Source organism: Zingiber officinale, chromosome 2A (genome assembly GCF_018446385.1).
Source record: "Zingiber officinale cultivar Zhangliang chromosome 2A, Zo_v1.1, whole genome shotgun sequence".
NCBI classification, from domain to species: Eukaryota; Viridiplantae; Streptophyta; class Magnoliopsida; order Zingiberales; family Zingiberaceae; genus Zingiber; species Zingiber officinale.
This window is the reverse complement of record NC_055988.1, coordinates 128,724,099-128,751,744: the sequence shown is the minus strand read 5'-3', so window position 1 is coordinate 128,751,744 and position 27,646 is coordinate 128,724,099. Positions and strand designations below refer to the sequence as shown.

At 41.5% G+C, this 27,646-nt stretch overlaps 1 protein-coding gene across 3 annotated transcripts; it reads right to left on the bottom strand.

The window, feature by feature from the left end:
* Nucleotides 1–1,506: 1,506 nt before the first annotated feature.
* Nucleotides 1,507–27,226, bottom strand: LOC122042306 (protein S-acyltransferase 11-like). 3 transcript variants are annotated; one of them, XM_042602340.1, is made up of 5 exons: nucleotides 27,069–27,223; nucleotides 23,514–23,748; nucleotides 23,070–23,368; nucleotides 19,634–20,133; nucleotides 1,507–1,875 (listed from the first exon to the last, which is right to left on the bottom strand). In XM_042602340.1, exons 1-4 carry the CDS (start codon nucleotides 27,087–27,089, stop codon nucleotides 19,636–19,638), a joined length of 1,053 nt encoding a protein of 350 aa, XP_042458274.1. In that variant the 5' UTR covers nucleotides 27,090–27,223; the 3' UTR covers nucleotides 1,507–1,875; nucleotides 19,634–19,635. The 3 variants fall into 3 exon arrangements, with proteins under 3 accessions (XP_042458274.1, XP_042458276.1, XP_042458275.1); XM_042602342.1 differs by having other exon boundaries at nucleotides 19,634–20,130; nucleotides 27,069–27,222; XM_042602341.1 differs by lacking the exon at nucleotides 1,507–1,875 and adding an exon at nucleotides 4,867–5,439 and having other exon boundaries at nucleotides 27,069–27,226.
* Between the last annotated feature and the right edge of the window lie 420 nt (nucleotides 27,227–27,646).

Sequence of the window (27,646 nt, the reverse complement as noted above, 5' to 3'; positions counted from 1 at the left end):
CTCTTACCTTGTCGAGCGTATATAGACAGTCTTATGTTCGATCGACTTTCATCCGACCGATCTTATACTAAGAGCTTTAAAAGGCCAAATATCTTTAAGTTCGCCCGGTCCTTACCCGGCCAGGCGTACACAGACATCCTTGTGTTCTATCAGCCTTCATCCGACCAATCTTATATTTTTATGGGATTAAGTGTTGCTAAGCTCGGCTAACCCTTTGCTCGACTAAGCTTTCCTTGAACTCGACATGCCATTAACTGACCAAATACACTACCTTTTATTTTCAGAATAAAACTTTAAAATCCTTATATTCAACCAAGTTCAGCCCCAACCGTCCTTATCCGAACATTCTGCTGTGGGGTTACACAGGCAAGATCTGAGAACTCTGAGATTGAACAATCAATAGAATCAGATATGAAATGTTCATCCATTTTGATTTTAATTGTCACATCACCTTAATTTTAACCACTACGTACCCATATCAAATATGATTTTAGAATAATAATATTTTAAGATAAAGAATAAATATATATTTTTTAACACCATACAATTTTTAGAATAAACATAAAGCCGCTTTATAGTTTTTGCCATTTTAAAAACATTTTATTTTACTCTCATAATTTAAAATACTACGCTTTACTTCTATAATTTATAAAAGAAAATATTCTATAGATATAACTAAATTATTATAAAACTATATTAAAGTTAGCAAGATGCCTTAAGGACGAATTGATGAACTGAAGATTAACGAATTTTCAATTTTAATATATACAAAATTTTAAAAAATGAAAAGATTTTAAATTTGAGAAATCATTTAAAATAATAAAAAAAATTGAGTTAGTTAATTTTAAAGAAATTATTTAAGCTATTTTGGTAGATCAATTCTATTAAAAAGAGCATAATTCGTAATTCCATTGATTAAGTCGACGAGAAAAGGATTTGATGGCAAAATTGGCCAAAGCAGACTCTTTATAGTTGAAAATTAAAACTTATTTAAAAAAATATCTTAAAAAAATATTTGTTTACATATTTTAAAATATTATTTAAATGGATATAAAAAATATTTTTTTAAAAAATAGATACAATGAACTAACTTTATATCCTTCTTTCAATTGCTATGAGTTAGATCGTTCAGGATGATCAGATTGCTGAGAAAAACATTGCTGATGAGGATAAGTCACCAAAATTTGAGATGAGTTAATTAAATATGATATTAATAGGCAATTCAGACTACAAAATCACAACCATTAATTTTAAAATTTCACATTATTCAATGATTTGCATTAGCAATGTACAGAACTTAAATGTTAAACAAAATCAAAATATGACAATAACCAAGTAGAACCCGAGACAAACAAGACGACATAGTGATGCTATTAAAGGTCTATGGATCATCAACTAGTGATCTTGGGCTCTATACAGAAAGACCCTAAACCCTAATTTAATCACAGGAGCAAGTTTGCATTTCGTAAAACGACACATCCCTAAAGTGATTATCGAAGCCATGAATTTTGTACACGAGTATACACTACTTTCCAGAGATACATATATATATGTGCATTTAAGATAATATTAAACACAACATATGCTGTTCATCCTAATACTAAAAACTGGTTGAGTACATTAAACTCAAATACTCAACAAATAGAGTATATAAATTGCTGCCTAATGACTTTGTGAGAGAATATTTTTGTACCTGTGAATCTGATGCAGGGTTAGCTGGACCCAGCAGCATCAGATGTTAACTCGAGCAAAACTCGTCGTCCACATCATTCTTGCGCCGAAAGAACTGTGGAGAGGTGACAGTGAAGATCGTCACTGACTAGCTGAGACTCCATGATCTGTGAAGTGACCTGAGCATACATCCTCCATCACCAACTGAAGACGAATAGATATAGCAAAGGTGTTACGTGTTGTGGTTGTTGATAAATTAAGCATAACTATTTATCATGTGCATCGATAATAAGCATCAATTGTAGCATAATTAGTTTTTATGCATGATCTACCAAACCAGCAAATGAGGTTATTATGCCAGTGCAAGTTAAAATGGTCAAATGCAAGCAAAGTTCAACCTCGTTATACAGAAAGGTCATTTGAGCAAATGCGCGGTTGTACAACCTCGCAATAAAGAAAAGTTATACCAAAGCCTTTCATCAAAGTGAATAATCATAATTGTGGAAAACTTAGTGAGTATAAACGCACAAAAACAAGTAGGACAACTTCCTTATTTTCACCAAGCGAATAAACGGTCAAGCCAGTGAGGATGAGTGGATTAATCGATTCAAACCAATATACTAGTCAAACTGAGAAGCTTTAAGTAACAATTATAAATACAAATCACTAATTAAATCACTATTATCCCTCCACTAAGAGATAAAATTCATATACCTGACCCCAAATAATAGAGACAAACAGGTTATGATGATTATAATGATGATGGTAATGATAATAAAATATGTTTGCCCTGTATCAAAAGTTTTAAAATTTTCACATTATGCCAGAGTTTTGGTCGTTAATTTAAATGATACCTAAGTGTCCCAACTTATATTGTAAGTAGAGAATGAAAAGTGGATAGAGGAAGGAGTTTAAGAACAAAAAGAAGATAATCATGCACAAAATATCTACATAAGAATTTAAGGTAACATTCTACACGTTGGACTTTCTATCCATCAGCTATGTTATAGTTTCAATATTGTGTTGCGTGGATACAAGTGATAAAAAATAATAAAAAAACTACTTGAATTCAGCTTGAGGTGTCAAGCATCAGCATGACACAGTTGTTAATATATGTGGAACCTAATTATTTATTTAAGGATATTTTAGGCATTTGACATATAATTGTGTTGTAGCCCTAAATTAAGTTATATTTTATGGTAGCAGGTGATTTCTTGTTTTTTTTTTTCAAGACGTGGAGTGCAAGAGAGAATAACAGAGAGTGACAAGAAAAGAGTTTGTAGAGAATTGGTTCTTGTAAGGAAATTCTCTTTGTAATCTTGGTTTTCCATATAGTGAAATTTGCAGTGGTGGTATGTGGACATAGCTCTCACATCAAGGGTGAACCACAAAAATTCTTCTGTGTTCTTAGTTTTCTTTCTCACAAATTATTGTCGCTTTCGATGATTAAAGACTGGAATTTTAATTCCCAACAACTGGCATCAAAGCCAAGTTGAATTTGAAAGTGATGGCTAGCGAAGAAGGTTGGCACATGGAATTGGAAAATTTGATGGCATTAAAAAATTGCATCTACCGCTTGCAGGAAAGAAACCAGAAAATATGTCAGACAGTGACTGGAATCTCCTTGATAGACAAGTGTTGGGGGTAATTCGATTAACACTATGAAAGAACGTGGCTCATAACGTAGCAAAGGAGACATCGATGGGTCTGATGAAGGTTCTGTCATAATGTATGAGAAACCTTCTGCAAATAATAAGGTATTTCTTATGAAATAGCTTTTTCATTTGAAGATGGTAAAAGGGGCTTCTGTGGTGACACATCTAAACGAGTTTAACACAATTGTCAATCAGTTATCTTCTGTTGAAATTAATTTTAAATTAATTTTAACAATGAGGTTCGTGCCCTAATACTCTTGGCATCTCTACCAAACAATTGGGAACCAATGCAAGCTGTGGTTAGTAATTCTGTTGGCAACACAAAACTGAATTTTAATGATGTTCGAGATAGAATTCTTGCAGAAGAAGTTCGCATAATGGATTCTGGTGAAATGTTGGCATCAAATTCTGCCCTAAACATTGAAGGTAGAGGCAAAGGGAGTAACAAAAACTTTAATCATAACAGAGGCAATCAAAGACAAGGACCGGTAGATGTAATTCCATATTTGGAAGAAATATAGTGTTAGAACTGTGGGGGACTAGGCCATATGAAGAAAGATTGCACGACATCAAAGAAAAACAAAAACAAAGGCAATGTTGCAAATGCAGTCACTGAATAAGTTCAGGATGCATTACTTTTGTCAGTCGACAGTCCTATTGATCCTTGGGTCTTAGATTCAGGTGCGTCTTTTCATACTACTGCTCAACGTGAAATTCTGGAAAATTATGTTGCTGGAAATCATGGGAAAGTATATCTAGCTGATGGAGAACCTTTGGATATTGTGGGTACTGGAAGTATTCGTTTGAAAATGTCAAATGGGGTTGTATGGAAAATACAAAAGGTTAGACATGTTCCGAAATTGATGCAAAATTTAATTTCGGTGGGACAACTTGATGATGAAGGGCATAATGCCACTTTTTGTGAGGGTTCTATGGTGGTCGCACATGGTAAGAAAAAATGGAACTCTTTATATGACTTCTGAGATATGATTGCTACTGCTGATAGTTGTGCCAAGTCAGATTTATAGCATCACAGACGGGCATATGAGTGAAAGAGGGATGAAGATGCTTGTCTCGAATGGTAAAATACCAAAGTTAAAATCAGTTGATCTCCAATAATGTGAAAGTTGTATTCTTGGAAAACAGAACAGAGTCAGTTTCTCTAAGTCAGGAAAAGATCTGAGAAAAGGAAAATTAGAGTTGGTGCATACTGATGTTTGGGGGCCTTCGTCTGTTAGTTCTCTTGATGTGATGTTCATTGATGATTCTACCATAAAGGAATGGGTTTATTTTATAAAAAATGAATCTAATGTGTTTGCTACTTTTAAAAGGTGGAAAGCTATGGTAGAAAATGAGACAGATTTAAAAGTGAAGTGTTTGAAATATGATAATGGGGGTGAATATATTTCTGATGGCTTTAAACAGTATTGTGCTGAGAATGAGATCAAGATGATGAAAACTGTTCCTGGAACTCCTCAACAAAACGGTGTGGCAGAAAGGATGAATAGGATTCTAAACGAGCGTGCAAGGAGCATGAGAATTCATGTTGAGTTGCCTAAAGTGTTTTGGGCTGATGCAATCAACACAACTACTTATTTGATTAATAGGGGTCCTTCAGTACCTTTGAATTATAGCATACTAAAGGAAGTTTCGAGCAGCAAAGACGCAAAGTATTCTTTTTTGAAAGTATTTGGTTGCCTCTCTTATGTTCATATTGATGCTTTTGCAAGAAATAAATTTGATCCGAAATCTAAGAAATGTTTCTTCATTGGTTATGGTGATACTGAGTTCGATTATTGTTTCTGGAATGATGAAAATAGAAAGATTATCAGAAGCCGAGATGTAATTTTCAGTGAGCAGGTGTTGTATAAAGACAGACTAAGTAAATCTTCAGAAATTGCTGATTCTGTAGAAAATAAGTCTGGGGTATTTCACTTTAAAGATTTTCCAATGAATAATTTGCAACAAAATGCTCAAAATGAAGAAAATATACTCCCAACAAACCAAGAGAATGTAGCCCCAGAAACCACTCCTCTGCCGGAATTACGGAGATCTTCGAGAACTGTAAGGCCACCACTTAGATTCTCTCCATCACTTAATTATATTCTGTTGACTGGCAAAAGTGAACAAGAAAATTATGAGGAGGCGGTGCAAGTTGAAGAATCAATCAAATGGGAGTTAGCCGTGGAAGATGAGATGGATTCTTTGATGTCTAATCAGACATGGCAGTTAGCAGAGTTGCCTCTGGGAAAGAAAGCATTGCAAAATAAATGGGTTTACAAGATAAAAGAACATGATGGCAATAAGCGTTATAAAGCAAGACTGGTGGTAAAAGGTTTTCAGCAGAAAGGAGTTGATTACACTGAAATTCTCTCGTGAAATTGACCACAATCAGAATCATACTTTGGTTAGTGGCACAAGAAAATCTGCATCTCCAGCAGATGGATGTAAAAACATTTCTTCATGGTGATTTGGAGGAAGAAATTTACATGCAGCAACCACAGGGTTTTGAGGTAAAAGGAAAGGAGGACATGGTGTATGAACTTCAAAAAAGTCTATATGGTTTAAAACAGACGCCTCGACAGTGGTATAAAAAGGTTGACAGTTTTATGTGCAATAATGGCTTTCTGAGATGTCACGCAGATCACTATTGTTACATCAAAAGGTTTGATAGCTCTTATATTATTCTATTGTTAAATATTGATGATATGTTGATTGTTGGAGCCAGTCTACTGGAGATTCAGAAATTGAAACAGAGAATGGCATATAAGTTTGCGATTGATCCGGCAGTAAGAATGGGGGACCCACTTCCTGAAGGGTCTCAGCTTGAGAACCGATGAAGGGTTGACTAAGCGGTTAATGGCCGAGCCGATCAGCCGGGTAGGTCCGAGCGGAGTTAAAGATAACCCATCCATGGGTTTGGGTTTCCGACGCCAAGGCAGGAGGATCGAAGGGCCGACCGGGAGCCCGAACGGCAGGGGCCAAAGAGCCGAGCGGGCAACCCGCCCGGACAAAATAAGGGCGAGGGGACAAAAAGGTGGTCGAGCGGCCTATGCGCTCGGCTCGGGATATGGGATATCGGTAGAAGCATGTCTGATGATTAGGCCGTACACAAGATCGCACGATGGAGGATCTTGCCGTCACATCATGGAAAGGTTGATACAGTAGCAGTATGGCCTCATGGACGCCTTTTCTGACGGATCCATATCTGGGCATGGTCCTTCTGACAGACCCATGCCTGGACATGGTCAAATGCAGGTGGTTGCTTTGATTGGCGCGCCCAGGCTTCTTCGAGGGGTCTATATAAGGCCTCCATTTCTTCACCGGAGGTATGCACGTCTTCATCTTGAGGCCACCTTTTTGTCATTCCTCGCCTGACTTGAGCGTCGGAGGACCGTCGCCGGGACACCCCTCCCGGCTCGGTTTTGTTGCAGGTTCGCCGGAGCACTCGAGGATCCAGCAGAGAGCGCCACGTGCCTAGCGTCCGCTGACTCTTGGTTCGGACAGGATCAAATTGGCGTCGTCTGTGGGAACGCTCCTGCATCCGATCGAAGACAATGGACGAGGCTGGACGACAACACACGGTGACGCTTTCAACAGAAGAACTCGATGCTCTGGTCGAGATGAGGGCCGCCAAACTCATGGAGCAAAAACAAAAAGCATCCGCCGAGCGGGCGGAGCAACAAGCAACATCTGCGTCTGGTGGCCGAGCGGAAGCACCTCCAGCCACCGTCGCATTCCATCGGGCCTTATTTCGCACCCCTGAAGCCATACCAGCCCGAAGAGATAGAGGATCTTCCTCAGATGAAATGCCAAGGCGGGATGACAGAAAGGGAAGCCCCGAGCGGACTCCTCCCCCGAGCGGATCAATCGCCAATTTTCGGAGGCTATCCTACGAGACCCTCTGCCCAAGCACTACGTGCCTCCGACGATCGGCGAATACAATGGAACAACAGACCCGGATGATCATCTGGGTAAGTTCGATAATACAGCCACGCTCCATCAGTACACAGATGGAGTAAAGTGTAGAGTCTTCCTTACCACCCTCTCGGGATCGGCTCAACGGTGGTTTCGGAGGTTGCCGGACGGATCCATCACGAGCTTCAAGGAATTTCGAACGGCCTTCCTCCACCACTTCGAGTCGGCGTTATCAAAAGACAAGTGTCACTATTCGCCATCAAGAAGAGCCGAGAGAATCGCTCGAGGTTATATTCACGATTCAACCAAGTGGCGATGGATATCCCACCGCCACATCGGAGACGATGATGAATGCCTTCACGCAAGGCCTTGTGGATGGGGACTTCTTCCGGTCGTTCATCCGAAAGCCGCCCGAGATTACGATCACATGCTACATCGGGCCAACGAATATATAAATGTGGAAGAAGCGCAAGCCACTCGGAAAAGGAAACTCCGCCAAGACTGCTCATGCCGAGCGGAACAAAGACGCCGCCAGCCCACCCGAGGACCGAGGGTCAAGCATTCGATCCTCACGCCGATCGCACGCAAGAAGTGGTGCCGCCGCCCAAGCCAAAGAAGAGGTGGACCCCTATGTTCGCACCTTCCACCGGACGGACACGCACAACACGAGGGATTGCCAAGTCTTCCCTTTGTGTCCAATCCTGCTCCTGGAAAGCCGAACGACGGCCGCCTCCCATCGGCTGACCGGGCCCGCACCGAGGGGCGACATCAGCCGACACCCGATCGGCACCGATCTCCGAGGCAGGAGAATCGCGGGCGTCCCGAGAACGGTCACGACCGTCCGCTCGGGAGGAGGAAAATAGAGCAATACGCTCGAGAGATCAACGTTATCATCGGTGGGCCGACCAGCGGCGACTCCAACCGAGCGTCCAGATCCACGTGGTCGGTTGCAGCCAAGAGCGGGCAAGTGGACCGAAATCACTTTCGGACCGGGGACTTAGAAGGAGTAGAAGTGCCCACGACGACGCGCTGCTCATTAAAGCGGTAATAGCAAATTACACCATTCACCGCATATTTGTGACACAGGGAGCTCGGTCAACATCATATTCAAGAAAGCGTTCGATCGACTGCAAATCGATCGAGTCGAGCTGCCATGACGACCCCGCTCTACGGGTTTACGGGCAACGGATCAGACCAAGCTAGCCACCTCACTGGGAGAAGAGCCGCTCAGGAGGACCAGGACAATAAACTTCGTGGTGGTCGACTCTCCTCATCCTACAACGTCATTTTGGGACGGCCCGGCGAATTCCGAGCGGTTGTCTCAACCTTCCACCGAAGATAAAGTTCCCGTGGAGGACAAAGTAGAAGTGCGGGGAGATCAGCTAGCTGCTCGGCGGTGCTATATAGAGATGATCCGAGCGGAAGCTTGTTCCGCTCGGAAGGCGCCTCGAGGTACACGCCATAACCGAGAAACCTCCTGCTTTAATTTACGATGAAAAGGAGGAAGTCCAGATCCATCCGACCCGATCGGAGGCCACGACTTTATCGCTTCGATCCGGGGAAGAACAGAAGGAGTCGATCCAATGCCTCCAACGAAATCACGATGTCTTCGTCTGTCGACACATGAGTTACCCGGAATTTCGCCGAGCCTAGCGCAGCATAATTGCATGTCCGACCGGACGCCAAGCAAGAGAAAAAGGGACTTCACGAGCGTAATGCCATTATCCCAAGGAGGTGGAAAACTTCAAGGCCGCCACATACGCGAGGTGCGCCCCGAGTGGCCGGCCAACGAGTCTTGGTCTCCAAGCCGGCAAGTGGAGGGTCCGATCGACTTTCGAGATTTAAACAAGGCATGCCCCAAGGATTTTTATCCTCTGCCCGGTAGACTCTACGGCCGACTGCGAATTAATTGCATGCTTGACGCCTACCAAGGAAATCATCAAGTGCCGCTCGCCGGAAGATCAAGAAAAAGTAAGCTTTTGACGGCACATATTGCTACAATGTGATGCCGTTTGGATTGAAGAATGCCGGGCCACCTATCAACGCTTGATGAACAAGGTGTTCAAGGAGCAGATCGGGAAATCTATGTGGACGACATTCTTATCAAATCCGTCCGAGCGGCCGATCTTTTCAAGGATATGGAAGAAACCTTCCGAAGCGCAAATACGGAGTCAAGCTAAATCCCCAAAAGTGCCTGTTCGGAGGCAAAGGAGGGCGTTCTTGGGGTACATAGTGACCGAGCGGGGAATCAAGCAAATCCCAGAAGGTTAAAGCACTGCAAGACATGCCGCCCCAAGAAATACAAGAGAAGTGCAAAGGTTGACCGGATAACTACTTTATCCAGATTCATCTCCGAATCGCCGACCGGAGCCTGCCATTCTTCAAGATCTCGCAAGGCCACTAAGTTCCAGTGGGATGAAGAATGCGACTGACATTCAAGAGTCAAGACATATCTTAATTCTCTACCAGTTAGCAAGCCTATTTGGGGTGAGTCACTTTATATGATCGTCGTCAATCGAGTACGCATCTGTAGGCTCGGCACTTGTGAGGGCGAACCAAGAAACTGTGTATTTTCTAAGCCACATTTTAAAAGATGAATCTCGTTACATCGGGCTCGAGAAGTTGGCCTTTGCTTCTAGCCGCTCGACGCCTGCGACCGTATTTCTTGGCTCACACCATTATTGTCCGGACGAACCCACTCGAAGAGTGCTGTTGAATCCGGAGCGTCCGGACGGCTTATCAAGTGGACGACAATTAAGTGAATTTGACATCCAATATCAGCCCCGCCCGGCGATTAAAGCCCAATCCTTGGCTGATTTTGTGACCAAGTGCAAAGGGACGGAAGCTATGTGGAGAATATATGTGGATGGCCACTCGACTCGGAAGTGGGATCGGAATATTACTACTCTCACCTCAGAAAGAAAGATGCACCTATCCGTCCGGCTAGATTACAAAGCTACTAACAACGGCAGAGTACGAGGCCCTCATAGCCGGATTGCAGACAGACGACACGTGGGAGCAGTCGGGTGACACTCTATTCGATTCACAATTGGCCAACAACTTTCCGGCACCTTTGAAATCAACTGTGTTCGGCTCAAACTCTAAGTCGAGGCCTTTGAAAACTCAAAGCTACTTTCCGAGAGGTGCTTATTCGGAAGATCCCCGAACGGAGAACCAGGCGGCCGATGAGTTAGCCAAACTCGCGAGCTCAATAACGCCGGTCGTCATTCAACGACCAAATACGCTGGTGGCGCATGTCGACCGGATGCAAGGCCTCGCATTTCAAGTGACTGGAGGACACCTATTATAGAATTCCTCCGTTGGCACCACACCATCCGATGAATATGCAGCCCGGCTCCTCGGAAGAAGAGCCGGTCGGTTTACACTCATCGGAGATCAGCTTACAAGAAAGCTTTCTCGCGCCCTTTGCTGAAATGTGTAAGCTCGGAGGACTCGGCCTGGAAGTGCATCAAGGATCATGCGGGGTCATCCGGGGGACGCTCATTGCCAAGAAGATCCTCTTGGCCGGATACTTTTGGCCAACTTTACAAACAGATGTCGCTCGGACAGGATCTACATGCCTTTCATGCCGAAGTATCACAACTTCTTCCACCGACCGGCAGAGGAGATGAAGGCATCAACCATCTCATGTCCGCTCGATCTGACGAATGGATTGTGGGTCCATCACGGCGGCAGAGGAAATTTTACTAGTGGCGGTAGACTATTTTCCAAGTGGGTAGAGGCCGAACCGCGAGGATCATGAACAAATGGTTAAAAATTCATCCGCAACACATCATTTGTCGGTTCGCATCCTCGCCGACTAGTGTCCGACAACGAGCGGCAGTTCACAGGAATCGTGCAAAAGCTATGGCATCGAAGCAACATTTCACGTCCGTGGCCTATCCTTAGAGCAACGGCCAGTGAAGTCGCTAATCGAGAAATTCTTCGATTCTGCGTGCTCGGCTCGACCATTCGGGAGGAAGTTGGCCGAACGAGCGCCTTGTGGGCTATCCGAACGACGCCAAAAGAAGGGACGGAGTCACACCGCTCCATTTGGTATACGGCGGTGAGGTAGTCATACCCGTCGAAGTCGGCATTGAGTCCCCGGATCCAGAGCTATGATGATGACAACGCCGAACGAATAAACATGGAGTGGACTTGGTAGAAGAGGAGAGGGCAAAGGCGTCCGTTCGGTGATGGCATACCGTCAGCGGATGAAGCAAAACTACAACCGGCGCGTAATTCCCAGATCGTTCCAAGTCGGCGATCTTGTCTGGAAGAGAGTCGCCGGTCGGCGACGTTGAAACTCCATTGGCAGGCCCTTTCAAAATCATCGAAAGGCTCCGCGTATTATCCGGAGGACGAGGACGGACGGCAGCTGGAGCGAACCACCTTACCGGGCAGGGTGAAAGGTGTATCACTGTAAATCACCTTGTGTATTTCATTTTTCGACTAAATACTTGAAATGCAGAGATGAAAAGTCAAAGGAGCGAATATAAGGCATTATCATCGTAACGCGAAGGCCCCCGAGCCGACCGGCCGGGAGGTTTATATGGTTAGACTTGTAAGCAAATAACCCGCGCCGTTCGGCCGGAGTAAATCGGTCGAGCCAAGCGCTCGAGGAACGAAGGCCCCGCGCCGTTCGGCCGGAGGTAAATTGGTCGAGCCAAGCGCTCGAGGATCGAAGGCCCCGTACCATTCGGACGGAGGTATATTATCCGAGCCAAAATGCTCGACGAAGTAGACCCTGAGGCGTTCGGCCAGGAGGGCATTATCCAAGCTGGGTGAAAGGCAAAGAGCTACGCCGGACGGGCGTAAAATTAGTTCAAGCACGAGATGAGTTAAAGGCCATCGCTCGACCGGTAAATTAGCCTCGAAGGCCGCAGCCGCGTTAAATCGAGAGCCGCGCCGATCGGCTATAAACATCCGCGCCGACGAGCACCGTCGTTAAAATCGAGAGTCGCGCCGATCGGCTATAAACATCCGCGCCGACGAGCACCGTCGTTAAAATCGAGAGCCGCGCCAATCGGCTATAAACATCCGCGCCCGACGAGCACCGTCGTTAAAATCGAGAGCCGCGCCGATCGGCTATAAACATCCGCGCCGACGAGCACCGTCGTTAAAAATCGAGAGCCGCGCCGATCGGCTATAAACATCCGCGCCGACGAGCACCGTCGTTAAAAATCGAGAGCCGCGCCGATCGGCTATAAACATCCGCGCCGACGAGCACCGTCGTTAAAATTCGAGAGCCGCGCCGATCGGCTATAACATCCGCGCCGACGAGCACCGTCGTTAAAAATCGAGAGCCGCGCCGATCGGCTATAAACATCCGCGCCGACGAGCACCGTCGTTAAAAATCGAGAGCCGCGCCGATCGGCTATAAACATCCGCGCCGACGAGCACCGTCGTTAAAAATCGAGAGCCGCGCCGATCGGCTATAAACATCCCGAGCGGAAGAACGAATATCAAAGTAAGAAACCGTGGAAACTACAAATATTAAAAAATTCAGGCCCGATTGGGAGTTGGTCCTTCGATACTCGGCTTTGCGGACTTCACGCAGGCAGGATACGTGCAAAGTGAGTAGGCTACCTCGCTCGGACTCTATGCAATGTGCCAAGCCGATCGGACGCGTGAAAGAGAACCCTTAAGAGCAGGACTGACTCTAAGTATCAACGTTAAGCAAACAGAAGAATATTATGGACAATGAGTAGGAAAACAAGCAAAGGAGCAGCGTTTCTTTAGAAGAAGAATTATGCCGAACGCCAAGCACAAAAATTTTACATCCGCCGGATGAAATATGTATAGTACTCAAATAAACCCGCCTCACTCGTGGTCTTCAAAGTCAAAGAAGGCGTCGGAATATCATCAATCATGGCCGCCAGTTCGGAGGGGGAATACATTCCAGGAAGGTGGCCCCTTTCAAGTATGTCACGGTGACCTTGACCGCTTCGGCGAAAGTGGAAGAGACGTTGCCACCGAATTTTAGGCCGAACCTCTCCGAGTGGAGGTATTCCTGGCGCGCGGCTGCTAGGCGACTCGGCTCTCCCTCTTTATATTTTCTGAGTGCTGCTCGGGAAGCGGTTAAGGTGTCTTGAACAGCCTTCAAGTCCACCTCGGCCTTTGTGCGCTCTGCCGAACGGATCTCTCGCTCGGCATTCAGCTCGGCCTCTAGCTTCTTAGACTGCCGATCTAGGGCCCGGACTTCGACTTTCATTTTATCCAGATCAGCAATCGCCGCCTCTTCCGCCATGGCGCGCTTCACGTCCCCGTCCCGCTTCTTCACCAAGTCTTCAAGTCGGGCCACCTCCGCAGCCGGATTCTTCTGCTCGGCCTCGAGGGTTTGTTTCTCCCGCCTACCGACGGACCCCCGACAATCAAGTTTTTCCAGGAGACCTCCACTAGCCGACGGCTAGTGGCGATTTGCTCACCAACAGAAGGAAATAATGAAATCGTGAATCAAATAGTGGTGGAACAGAAGAAAATGAATACCGAGTGGCTCGCAGATGTTGTTGCCGCAAGTCGGCCACGAGGGCATCAATCACAAGGCGTCCTCAAAAGCTGGCAAGCGGGCCCGCCAAGGTTATTTCGTGAACGGGCTCGAGGGCCGATCGCGGACAAGAAATATTCCTCCGATGGGAATCGGAGGGTGGTCCTGATGGTAGGGTGGCCGGCTGGCGCTTTCGCCTGGCTAGAGGACTCTACGGTGGAAGTTTCGCCAACCGACGAAGCGGCGACGAGTCCGGGAGGAGAGTCTGGTCGCGCAGAGGCGATGTCACAGAGTCCCGATCGCGACGGCGACGGGCGGTTACGCCGATCGGCTCACGTGGTTCCCCTCGGGTGGCGGAGGATCGAGTCTCTTCGACGTTTACCAAGTTCTAGCGGTGGATCCCTGACGGGAATTCCACGGGAGCCGAGGAAAGGATCCGCCTCAACCTCCGCTGCGGATGGGGCAATTGCTTGTGGGCGGATCAGGCCCCTTCTCCTGCGTCGGCCTACGGGATGAGGCCCGCCGGCGAGCTCTTTTTCGTAGCCGCCGATTTCCGCTTTCAACTTGTGGGCGGTAGCCTTGGATCGCCATACGACTTCAAATGCAATAAACGAAATTAAAATCAATTAGACAAAAAGACTAAGAGAGTAAAGAATCCTTACTCATGCGGAAGGGAGATTTGCGAACGGAGACAATCCAAAATATATAACACCCTCGAAAAGAATCGGTCGATCTTCAGACGACTGACAACCGCCGCACGTGAAGATAGGTGGATTGCTTCAACTCGCCGAGCTACCTGAGTCAAGACAATGTCCGCCACCTAGTTCGAATCGCCGCCGAAGTCGGATATAAAAGAAAAACTCCTTCCAATGTTTGTTGGAGGTAGGCAATCAAAAAATTTAAAGCCTATTCTACTTGAAGATGAAAGATCCCTCCGGTTGTTTGGGATAGAAGAAGAAGTGGAATATTTTGGGGTCAAGAGGAATACTGTGCAACTGAAGGGGACGACCACCCGCTCGGACAAATGGTCGAGCGGGATGCGAAAATAGTTACAAACCTCTACAATAAAGGGATGGGTAGGAAATCTAAGGCCACCTTGGAATTGGTCTAAAAAGAAATGGATCAGTGCCGATCGGCCGGTCAGTCGGGTCGGCTATAATTATTTCATAGTTGTTGGGAATCCCATACGTCCGAACAAGGCGCCGAGCACCCTCCTCATCAAGCCGACTCTCCATAGTCATATACCAGGGACCGTGAACGTTGGTGGCGGGTTCAGAGGAACTTGCCATCTCGAAGGGGCAAGAGGATAGCAAGAAATCGAAAGAAGGGGAGCGAAAGAGGCGAAATGGGCAGGGAAAACCTAGTAAGTGAAGGAAGAAGACTCACTGAGAAGGAAACGGGCGGAAAAGATCACCAGGGAAAAGGTAGCAGCCGGAAACTGGGACTGGATCGTCGAAGGCTACAGCGGCAGAGGATGCAGACGGAGGAAGCACGAGCAAGCATGCGGCGAAGGGAGAAGACGGAGGCTTTATACTGCCGAGATTGGTCGGCCTCCGCCGTCGGATGCAGGTCACGAAAGACGAGGCCATCATCCGACCGTCTATTTCAAAGCAATCGCGTCCCATCGTACTAAGCATCGCCGCCACGTGAGAAGAGCCACGTGGCGCCTTGCCACTAGGCGCAATTAATGCGCGTCATACCGCGCATGCTGCGACTTAATGGGAAGGATTTGCGCGATTTTCGAGAAGATTTAGGCAAGCAAACGTCCACGTTGAACAACAAGGCATCCGAAACGAAGAGCCGAGCGGCTGAATCCGGCATAAGGGCCGAACGGCTAAAAGGAAGATTATGGAAGCCTACACCAGTCCAGTCAGTCGGACTCACCGCCTCCTTCGACTAGACTCAAGGGAAGGCAAGTGATCCGAAGAAGAATGGGGACCCATCAAGGGTCTCACGAGAACCGCCGAAGGGTTGATTAAGCGGTTAATGGCCGAGCCGATCGGGTAGGTCCGAGGAGTTAGAGATAACCCATCCATGGGTTTGGGTTTCACGCCAAGGGAGGATCAAGGGCCGACCGGAGCCCGAAAGGGCCAAAGAGCCGAAGGGCAACCCGCCCGACAAAATAAGGGCGAGGGACAAAGGTGGTCGAGCTACGGCCGGATACGGGATATCGGTGGAAGCATGTCCGATGATAGGCCGTATACAAGATCGCACGATGGAGGATCTTGCCACATCACGGAAAGGTTGATGAGCAGACGGCCTCACGGACGCCTTTTCTCGACGGATCCATATCCGGCATGGTCCTTCGATGACCCATGCCTGTATGGTCAAACGCAGTGGTTGCTTTGATCACGCGCCAGCTTCTTCGAGGGGTTTATATAAGGCCTCCATTTCTTCACCGGAGGTATGCACGTCTTCATCTTGAGGCCACCTTTTTGTCATTCCTCGCCTGACTTGAGCGTCGGAGGACCGTCGCCGGGACACCCCTCCCGGCTCGGTTTTGTTGCAGGTTCGCCGGAGCACTCGAGGATCCAGCAGAGAGCGCCACGTGCCTAGCGTCCGCTGACTCTTGATTCGGACAGGATCAGCGATGAAGGATTTGGGTGCTACAAAACAAATCCTTGGAATGAGAATTATCAGGGATAAAGAAGTCCTAAAGTTGTCTTGAGAAGAATATGTGAATAAAGTACTTTGCAGATTCAGGATGGATAGAGCAAAACAAGTGAACACACCTTTGGCTGGTCATTTTTGTCTATCCAAGAATCAGTCACCTTCGTCTGAAGAGGAGCAAGCCAACATGAACAAGGTACTGTATGCCTTTGCAATTGGTTGTGGTATGTACTAGACCGGACATAGCACATGCAATGGGAGTTGTAAGCCATTTTATGAGCAATCTAGGAAAACAACACTGGGAGGCAGTTAAATGGATTCTCAGGTATTTGAAAGGCACTGAAAGTTCCACTTTATGTTTTAAAAAGTTGGATTTTGACTTGCATGGATATGTTAATGGGAACATGGCCGGCGATGTGGATGGGAGGATGAGTACTATTAGATTTATCTACACTTTGGGCGGTACGGCAGTTAGTTGGGTTTCTAAATTGCAAAAGATAGTTGCACTTTCTACCACTAAGGTAGAGTATGTTGCAATAACTGAGGCTAGCAAGAGATGATGTAGTTACGGTCTTTTTTGGAAGAGTTGGGTCACAAATATGATAAAAGTGTGTTATATTGTGACAGCATGAGTGCTATCATTTGGCAAAGAATCTTGTAAATCAAGCCAGGGCTAAACATATACAGGTTTGATATCACTCCATAAGATCAGCTTTGGAGGATGGAATTTGACTCTTGACAACATAGAGGGAAGTCGTAATCCAGCTGATATGTTGACAAAGACTGAGAAACTGAAGTTGTGTGCAACTTCAGTTGGACTTCTCAATCTGAAGATTGAGAAGTCGCTGCCGCTACAAATGGAAACGGTTGACGGTGGATTAGTCTCCAAGTGGAAGATTGTTAATATATGTGGACCCTAATTATTTATTTAAGGATATTTTAGGCATTTGACATATATTGTGTTGTAGCCCTAAAATAAGTTATATTTTCTGGTAGCAGGTGGTTTCTTGGTTTTTTTTTTTTTTTTTTTTTGAGACATGGAGTGCAAGAGAGAATAACAGAGAGTCACAAGAAAAGAGTTTGTAGAGAACTGGTTCTTGTAAGGAAATTCTCTTTATAATCTTTGTTTTCCTTATAGTGAAATTTGCAGCAATGGTATGTGGGCATAGCTCTCACATCGAGGGTGAACCACAAAAATTCTTCTGTGTTGTTATTTTTCTTTCGCGCAAATTATTATCGCTTTCGGTGATTAAAGATTGAAATTTTAATTCCCAACAGCAATACTAGCCCAAACAAACCATATAGAAGAGATTGCTTGTGTTATTGAATTTTGGGAAATTATTGAATCAATACTTGTCTACCACGACAACAATGTGGTATAAGATTTCAAACTGTGCACGAGATTGGAATTCTCAAGCTGTATCAGAGTTTCATCAGAATTTCAGCCTTTAACCGAAACAATATGGTCTCCATACCATGTCGAAGTGTCAACATATGATGTAGATAATGAATTGGAGATGGAAAGAAAAGAAAAAGAAGATAAAATAATTACATACATAAGGGCAAGGTTAAATTATCATTATGTACCAAAGTTTGTCATTGGGTAGAGTGGTAAAGTCTCAATACTATTTTTGACATGGTATAAAAAACAGCAATTACTATATGAATTCTTCTACATGTGTGTAACTTGTCGACACCACAAAATCATCATTGGCACGATCAGCAAAAATATTATAGGAGGGATTAGTTGTGTTGATCAATATTGAGTTTCAATAATTTACTAGAGTGATTAGTTGTGTTGATCAATATTGAGTTTCAATAATTAACTAGAACGTTACATTTCAGAAATACCACTGCTACAAAATTTTAAACCATGAACAGAAGTCACATATACAAGTTCTAAATCTTGGACATGAGCACTAATTTAGTGTCAACTTGTGACTTAATTAGACCAATAGGCGAAATTAGGATTATGTGGCAAGCAGGCTCAATCTTGGTTAGACTCAGAGTAAAACTAGAGGTAAAATCAAGTTGAATCATGTTATTAGAACCATATTATATGATATAGTGATGCTCTTCCAATAGAGATTATTATACTAGCTCTCCTTAAGTGGTCATCAATTCGTAACCTTCCATTATTATATAACTTAATATTGTTATAAAAAATAATTAAATATAGTTTTTTTACAAAAAAACAATTGATGTATAAATAACTTAAATTAAAATTGATACATCATAATATCCTAATATGTTACCTTACTTAACAAAAGAATAGCGTGAATCAAATGGAAGCAATGGTTCTTATAATATTTTACTTAGATAACTTTTATAGTTCTCCAATGTCCAGATTAAATGATCATAATTATATAAATTAATACAAAATACGATTTTATATATAAGAATCATATAAATTAACTATTTGTTTATTTAATTAATTAATAATTTAAATAATATATATTTAAGATAGTAAAAATATATAAAATAATTAAAATATATATATAAGAATATAAATTTGATTTATTAGAATTTTTATAAATATTTTTAAAAAAATTAGAATTTTTAAAATAGTAAAAACAATTTCAGAATATTATTTAATAAAATTTATTAATTTTTTTAAATTTTAAATATATTTTTTAATTTTAAATATATTTTTTATATTTTATTGAGATAATTTAATTAGGGTTTATTAAAACCTCTTTAAAATATCACAATTAAGTGGGAGTGGGAATTGTTTGATTTATAATTTTGCACAGTAACTCCCACGCCCGACGCCCGCAACTCACCCACGCCACCTCCGACTCCCTGCGGATGCCTCAAACGGCGCCGGATGCATCCGGCGCCGGAAGCATCCCGTGACGCTTTCGGCGCTAAGTTTCGCCCGTTCCGCCCTGCACGGAACGAAATTTTGGACCGTGCTCGTAATATTGTAGTAGTATTAAGACAAAGAAACTTCCATCAACAACCCCTAGTAAAACTGAAATGTGCATAGTTAGGATCCTGAAGTAACGAATTAAATTGGGTTAATACTTAACTATGACTTCTGATGAACCTAAAGTACTCAACATTGATGCACGTTAAGTTCATTTAGCTATAACATAAATATGGGTAAGTAACATGCTAAATTGATAAAGAATTTCACTCCCATTAACTATCCTTAAAAGAGTTTTTTATTTTCTCAATGACAAGAAAAAATTATGCTTCACTAAGATATGAATTGGAATTGGAGGGAAAAAACACCAAAAAGATGTATAATCAAGTGCATGCAACCAAGCTAGTGATGTAAATTACATACCTCTACAAGAGCTTGGAGCTTGATATATCTTGCAGTTTTCCAGAATTTCCAGAACCCAAAAATACTCTAAGAACTGAGTGTGGGCAACCAAAAAAACGAAAAAGATTTTGGCAGCCCCCTTGTCTACGTGCACTGTTATGTGAAGTTATTTGGTTTATATACGTGTTACCTTCATATATCCAATGGAGTTGCTGCCACAATAATGCAACTATACCAATTTCCACGCTGACACTTGCAAATGCCAGATACATAAGAACGAGACCTCTTGCAGATAAAAGAAGTGCTGAGCTAGCTAATGCAGCAACTATCTCCTTTAGAATACTGGCAGCAATTCGAGGGCCAGAGGATGATATGGTGAGCTTTCTCAGTACCAATGGTGGCCATACATGAAAACCAGCATATAGTGTCATCATGAAAACATAGGTGCAGCTAATGATTACACTAATAAGAAACATTATAAAGTACCAATGATTTGCAGATCCAACACAATTTCCTATCTGCTAAGAAAGTAAAACAGCAACAATAAGCGTGAGAATTGGTAAACTAAAGTAATGTAAATTCATAGATGATAGTTCAACTGCTACCTAAAGCTGACAGTTTCTGCAATTTTCATGTATCTGACTAGAAAGAAATCTAGTACTTAGATCATTATGCATTTGACTATAAGTAAATGCAACAAAATTAAATCAACACATATTCTCTAATCAGTATAAGGTGAACATCTGATTCTTCTAACAATAGTGCCATCTAAAAACCAGAAGTCCGTACAAACACTAGAAATTGCTTTTGGAATATTAGAAAACAAGTATCCTAAAATGGAAAACTTAGTGTACCAAGAATTAGAAATAAGAACAAGATAGCTAAAAACAACTGCTCAAAAGATTACCGAAATGTCTAGAATTTGCTCTTCCAGATGGAATTTTGCTCAACTATAGTACTGACACTGAGGGCTTATCCTCAAAAATCCATGCGATCATACAGGAAAAGACACATAATCCATGGTCGGGAATCAGGACTCAAGGGTGTGTTGTTGCTTTATTCCAGAGCAGATGCGAGCAGAAACAATTTGAATTGGAATAATTACATGTTTAGCCACTTGTGGTTAAGATTGTTTTTAAGTTACATACAAGTAATATTGTTCAAACACCCTTTCATCCTATGGTTAAAAAATATTAGTACATTACTGATCTCACTAACAAAATAACAAGAAGCAAATAAACTGAATTCCAATGATGCGCAGACATGATATTCCATTGTGACACAGTCAAGTGGTACAAAATTAATATAATTTTATACTAAAAGTGTGATTAAAAATATATATGTTGGGTGCTTTGCTAAATATAGGTCCATCAGTAATATAGAACACCACACCAGCAAAAGTTGAATATGAATTTGACCACATGACTAACTGCAAATTGTGCATCAAAAGTATGGTCATATGATCATGCTCCCTCTCAATCTTTGGTAATACATCACTTTGTTGCAACATTAACAAGTAAAGATTGACCAACAAGTCCAATCACCATAACCATTAAGATCCTTTTAGAAGCTCAAATCCTCAAACTATCTTGTTAAGTTGTCTGTAGAAATGTAGACACCATATACCATCAAATTTAACACAGTTATGACAACAAGCGAAGAAGGAACTAAGACTGGAAGCACCTAGTTATGGATGACAATAATTCTCAAACTCAACTGGGAAGATAGTGGCATTTTTTTCACCTCATAAAATGCTCATGTTTAGACCCCCTTCCCCTCTTTTCTGAATTAGAACAAAAGGTTTGTTGAATGTTATGGCTCAATGCAACAATGTAGATCATTCCAACAAAGCATCCAGCTGACACAAAAGTCCTTGGCCAGATAAATGATGATCTAGACATGATTTATTTGACAACGCCCACTACATCTCTTCATGTAAATCAAGCATTCAGAAAAGATCATAATCACATTATGAGCAAAGCTACAGTGTTTGATGCTCCCTCAATCCAAAAAAAAAGTTTCAGCACTATATCAAACAGCTACCATGTTTTATGAAGCTAAGTAGGTGACGGAGACAAGTGGCAAACTCCATAAAAAGTCTATAAAGCAGAAATAAAGATTCTAAAATTCTACTATTAATTTGACATGTCTTGGAAGATGATAAACCTACTTGGGAAATGATACAAAATTCATCAGTACCGGTTGAAGTCAAAAGTCAAAAGCCAACATTTAATGTCCAATAATTCCAATGTGCTTTAATTTCCCATACTTGGAAAATTGTAGCATATTTATGAGTCTTTTTATGTTTCATATGTGTCTTTATGAGTCCTTTATATTTTCAATGAGTCCATCTACTAGCATTTATGTTGCTTGAGTCCTTTGTGAGTCCTAGTATAAATATGTGTACTTCTGTAATGCTGGAGTATGGAATAGATATCAAAGTTTTGAGAGTTCTCTTTGGTTGTGTGATACAATCTCCCTATGGTGTAATGCCTAGGAACCCTTAGATGTGATACCTAAGTTTCTACATTTCTTTATACCATCTCCCTATAATGTGATGCCTAAAAACCCTTAGGTGTGATACCTAAGTTTCTACAATCCCTTTACTACTTCATTCCATATTTCTACTCCCCAAACCACCCAACCTTCAATCTCCACTAGTGCTACATCATATTTGGTATCAGAGCTTAAGTTAATATGTCTACAAGATATGGGAGGAGCTTTAGAGGAAAATTGACTAAAAATCAATGTGATGAGATACTTATTCGCGTGATGGAACAACTTGATGGTATGCAAATTCGTCTAAATGTTGTTGAAGCCATGATTTCTCAATCTAAAGGTGATCAAGTCCAAGGAAAGCAAGGAGAAACATCTCAAGCAAACAACAATTTGATTCAAGAAATCAACAGCTCAACAACAACAACCTTTTTCTGAGTGGGCTAGAGGATTTCTTGAAGCAGAAAATAATTACCAAGATACTACTGAAGATATCTCAGAGAAGGTTCGAACTGAGGTATCATATTTCGAAAGAAAAGTGAACCCCACTTTATTTGTTGATTGGCTTACAGCAATAGAAGAATATTTTGATTGGTACAACATGTCAAACGATCGAAGAGACCATTAAATGCACATTGTGCATTTAATTGACGATTGTCTTCTCCTTGTTCAAAATGCACATTGTGCTTGTCAATTGACGATTGTCTAACCTTAATGACCATTAAATGCACATATGAGAATATATTGCTAACCTTTTGGATCAGACCCATTAAACCAATTTTCAAAACATGCCAGTGCTTATCATCCCATGGTTTCAATATTCATCAAAATTCAGTGCAATGAATCTCAAGAAAAACAAAAGTCACATCTTTGGTACTTGAAAATGACCAAAGATGATCCATATTCAAGCAAATATCATGATCTAAAGAAAAATGTAAACTTAGAGTTTCATGATACTTACAAATGGACAGTGGTGGTCCATATCCAGAACACACATTCTACAGGAACGGCAATGGTGTGCCCTTGGAGGCTTTGGCTTGGAACAATAAGCACAAAATGTGTAGTTGTCTAGGCCATCCTTCCCTACTACTGGATAGCTTCCCCATGTTATATTTGGTGGTGAACCAGGAGGGAAAAAGGAAGCCATGCAAAAATAAGTGATGGTAAGGATGGATAAGATGGCTGTTAATAAGCAGTGAAAAACTCCATAAAACATGCTGATGGAGAAAATAATGGGATAGATTGCCCAAACACCAGCACCTGTTATGGGTAAAGATAAATAATTCAATGTTTCCAAATGTAACTTGATCTTCACATCCAATAAAAGCAGAAGATAATTTACAAAGTTAATGTTTCTAATTAGGACTGTAGAATGCATCTCAAAAAAGATAGGTTTGCATCTTACATATCACAAATAGCATGAAGCAAAGAAGAAGAGTAACAAAAAGGCGGTCTCGTAAACATCTCCACCGTGAAAAACAAGCACTATCAGGTTTCCTCAAAGCTCTACTTTGATCTGTTATCGCTCCGCACCAACCACATTTAAATATTGGGGAAAATGATTCAAGGAGAAGATTTAATCCACATCCCCAACATTTTACCTTGTGACTATCCAAACTTGAAGAAGCATAGTGCTCTTCCTACAAGTGTTTAAGGATAAAAATCAACTTTCCAGTAATAAACAGCATTTACTGTTCGAAGAAATTTAGCAGAAAAAATTAAAGAGCATTCATATAGAATGATAAACTTAGCAAACAAATCATTCTACTAGGGGCATTGTACAGGCAAACATCCTCTACAACCTATTTAGATAAAGAAACAGGAAGAAAGAGATACCAATCCTCCAGACGTGCATTCAGTTACCATAATGATTGGTGAATAAAATGGAAAAAATTAAGAACCCAAAGTTATACGTAAGTTGACCAATATTTTACCATAAATATTGATAAATTTTGCATCATAGAAAGAATAAAATGTTTCATGTAGGATTTGTAGAAAGTTTATGATGCTAGTTATTTGTGAACCCTGCAGATTGTCAGTCAAGACTAGAAAGTGTCAAAAAAAAAAAGAGACTAATAAAAAAAAGAAAAGAAAAATATATTTTATGGGTAACATTGTAAGTTCGCCTAACCATGAACCACCATGTTAAACTTTTCCTTAGCTAAAGCAATCAAGGGAAACAAGAGTGTGCCCATGTGAATGAATGCCCCCAAAGAAACTCCATAATCAATGGACACATCAGCTATATTATTTACTCAGCATGTATAAGATGGGATACAACATGCGACATTGTTGAAGGGCATGCCTTGTATGCTCTTAAACAAGGTGCCAAAGAGTCATAAAAAAATTTGATTCAACAATTTTGTCTTTCGTCTTTAGGCATATACTAATGATAATTGCATTCATTCTGAATTCACTAGTGACTATGGAGTAATTGTTTAGTTTTTATGTAGGTAATGCATATATTTGGAACTAACTTACTTAGAATAAATGAAACAAAGAACTCTCTATCTTTAAAATTTAAGATGAAGGATCTTAATGGGGTGGATACAATTCCATGTATCAAATAAACCAAGCGTGATAGTGGATTTACATTGAGTCAAACATGTCATAGAGAAATTTTTAGAAAAATAGCAATATCTCAAATTTAAAGAATATAGTACTTCAATATAAAGAAGCTAATATAAAAATATCAATATCTCAAATTTAAATAATATAGTACTCAATATGACTAGTGTACAACTTGAAAAAAGTAATGCTAGACCAATAGAGCAACTAAAATATGCTAGTTATATAGGAAGCTTAATGTATGTCATGCATTGTAGATTTATTGTATGTAAATTATCTAAATTTACAACAAACCCTAGTGTAGTTCATTGGAGGCAATTGAAAGGGTACTGAAAAATTAAAATTGTCCTATATAGGGTTTCTGTAGCACTTGAAGATCACTCAGATGCAAGTTGGATAACAGATGGTAATATTTCAACCACAAGTTAGTTATTTACATTGAAAGAAGCAAATTTGCCATATATGCTCAAGTGTCAAACCTAAGTTTATTGCATTGGCCGCTGCTGACAAGGAAGTTGAGTGGTTTGGAAAAATGTTTGAAATTGATTTATGGACAAAGCCAAGGCCACCCATTCCCTTGCATTGTAATAGTGAGGCTACAATGTTTAGTGCTTTTAATAATGTTTATAATGGAAAGTCAAAAAACATAAGCATAAGATATAGTTATATTAGAGAATTAATCTCAAATGGCACCATTACAACTATTTATGTAAAGTGTACAAAAAAATTATCTGATGCTCTTATTAAAGCCTTGCCGATAGACAGATTATGGAGGATTGCAAGTAGGACTAAACACATCCACAACAATTATGATAACCCAACTTTGCATTATAAAAATTGTAATTGATAAAGTTTAATGGGTAATAACTAAGTTACTAGCAATGTCTGTTTAGCACTAAATAATCAAAGTCCTATATAAGACATGAGGTTAGTGTTATTGTTAGATTTAGAGGTTGTTACCTATGTGAACATAAAGTTATGATGCTTCAACAGGAGTTCTAAGGGTTTTCACATAAATTGGGTTGTTTAGCACATGGCTACTGAATAGTGCTAGGGTTGATAAAAAAAATCTGAAAAAATAGATAGGCATTGATGTGTGTGGTATTTTTGATCCTAATGGCATGAAGTCATGGTTTAATCTTAGGACACCATGTACTTTGTTAACATCTTAAACTACCTTTTTGTACGCATCGTGTTTATTGTGAGAAATCTAGTTGTAATAACAAACTAGTGGGAAAATGTTGTATAGTCCCCCATTTGAATGTGCAAGGCCTACGAAAGCCTTTATAAGTGCTAATTTGAATTAAAAGATATCTTAAGATATCATGAGACAATGGGTTTAGGCTTGAGTCTAATTATAATTAATTAGTCACCGATGGGCACTTTTGAGGAAGGGCACTTGAGCAATTTGGATTTTGGGAAATAAGTTAGACAGAAATCATAATTTGTAAGAATTTTGTAGTTGTTGTGAACTCGCCATTTTATGTTGAAATTTCAAATAAAGCAGTTTTTTGTGTCATTCCAGGAGGGGCAAAGAAACTTTTTTAAACTTGATTTCTTGAATCTATAAATAAAGTCAAGTTTCTCTATTGATCTCTCTCTGAAGTTTCACAATTTTTGCAAAGTTTCTTGAATTACACATAAGAAAGTGCAGCTAAACACACCTCAAAGCCTAAGAGATTCAATCTCATTTTGTTTTGTTTGTCCTAACAGTTTGTGATTCAACGGCATACCTAGATTGTGAACCTCCATAACTAAGTTACCAAGGTTCACCAGACTTATCAAGTAGAAGGACAAAAAACCATTGAATCCTGAATCCTCCCCTCACTAACCCACACTAGCACAAAAGAAAGACCCTTACGGCCTCGAGTAAACTATGCAGTAGGCACTGCATGATAAACAGGTCACTGTAAGCTTACTGACCTGAATAAAGTGGAAGGACCAAATTCTCTTTTTTTTTTTCCTTTTCATCATTTTTAGCATGATGACTTTTTTTTCCTTCTTATACAGCTTCCGATGCATTCAAATGCCAAATTTACACCCCCAACACAGTAAAGAATCACCAAAACGAGATATTCGCACAAATAGCTAAATTTGCCAACTTGATATTAAGGGCAAAATATAATTGAACAAAATATAGCAGAAAAGGTAGGAACGAAACTAATTCCAATCCAAGAATAACAACTCTTAATCGCGGTAATAAGGGAAGCACACAAAATCAGGCTTTCGCGTATCTCGAACCCTCGACTCCTATGGAAGAAGCAGAAAGACTAGACCCCCCCCCCCCCTGAGACCTATAAACCTCATAAATCAAGAAGTGCCTCAAAAATCTCCCACAAAGCGGGATTTCAAACAGAAGAAACAGAACGAGAAAGAGAATCCAAGCAATTACCTTGGAGGACTCTTCGTCCATGTGGAGGAGGAAATGGAGATCACCGTAGAGTTTCGGGGTGTGGGAATTCCGTCCGAAGAAGCCTTTTCCCTTCTGCGAATCAACGCGGAGGAATGAAATGAGAAAGGGTCAACTGAAAACTTCATGGTCGCCGGTCGTCGGTATACCAAAATAGGGCAGGGCATGGTAATTCACGTGCGTCTTCTACGCGGAAATATTACGCGAGGAGAAACGTCGCACGCGTACGTTCAGTATACGCGTGGAGAATGGGGATAGAATCCACGTAATACTAGAAACTCTTCCATCAATTATTTTCTTCTTACACGATTTCATCACGAATTAAAAAAAAGATAAAAATGAGTTTTAATGTTTTTTTAAAACAACACTTTCACATCTAATTTAAATTGACCTCCATTAACGCCTTCAAATTTATCTTAATAACCGATAAAAAAAAAAATTTGAAATCAGATCGATCACATCTAGAATTAATCAATTCAAAAAATTGAATACCTAATAAAGCATTCATAATAAAAGAGAATGATGACCCTCAGCAAATTGTATAGATTAATTCAAAAAAT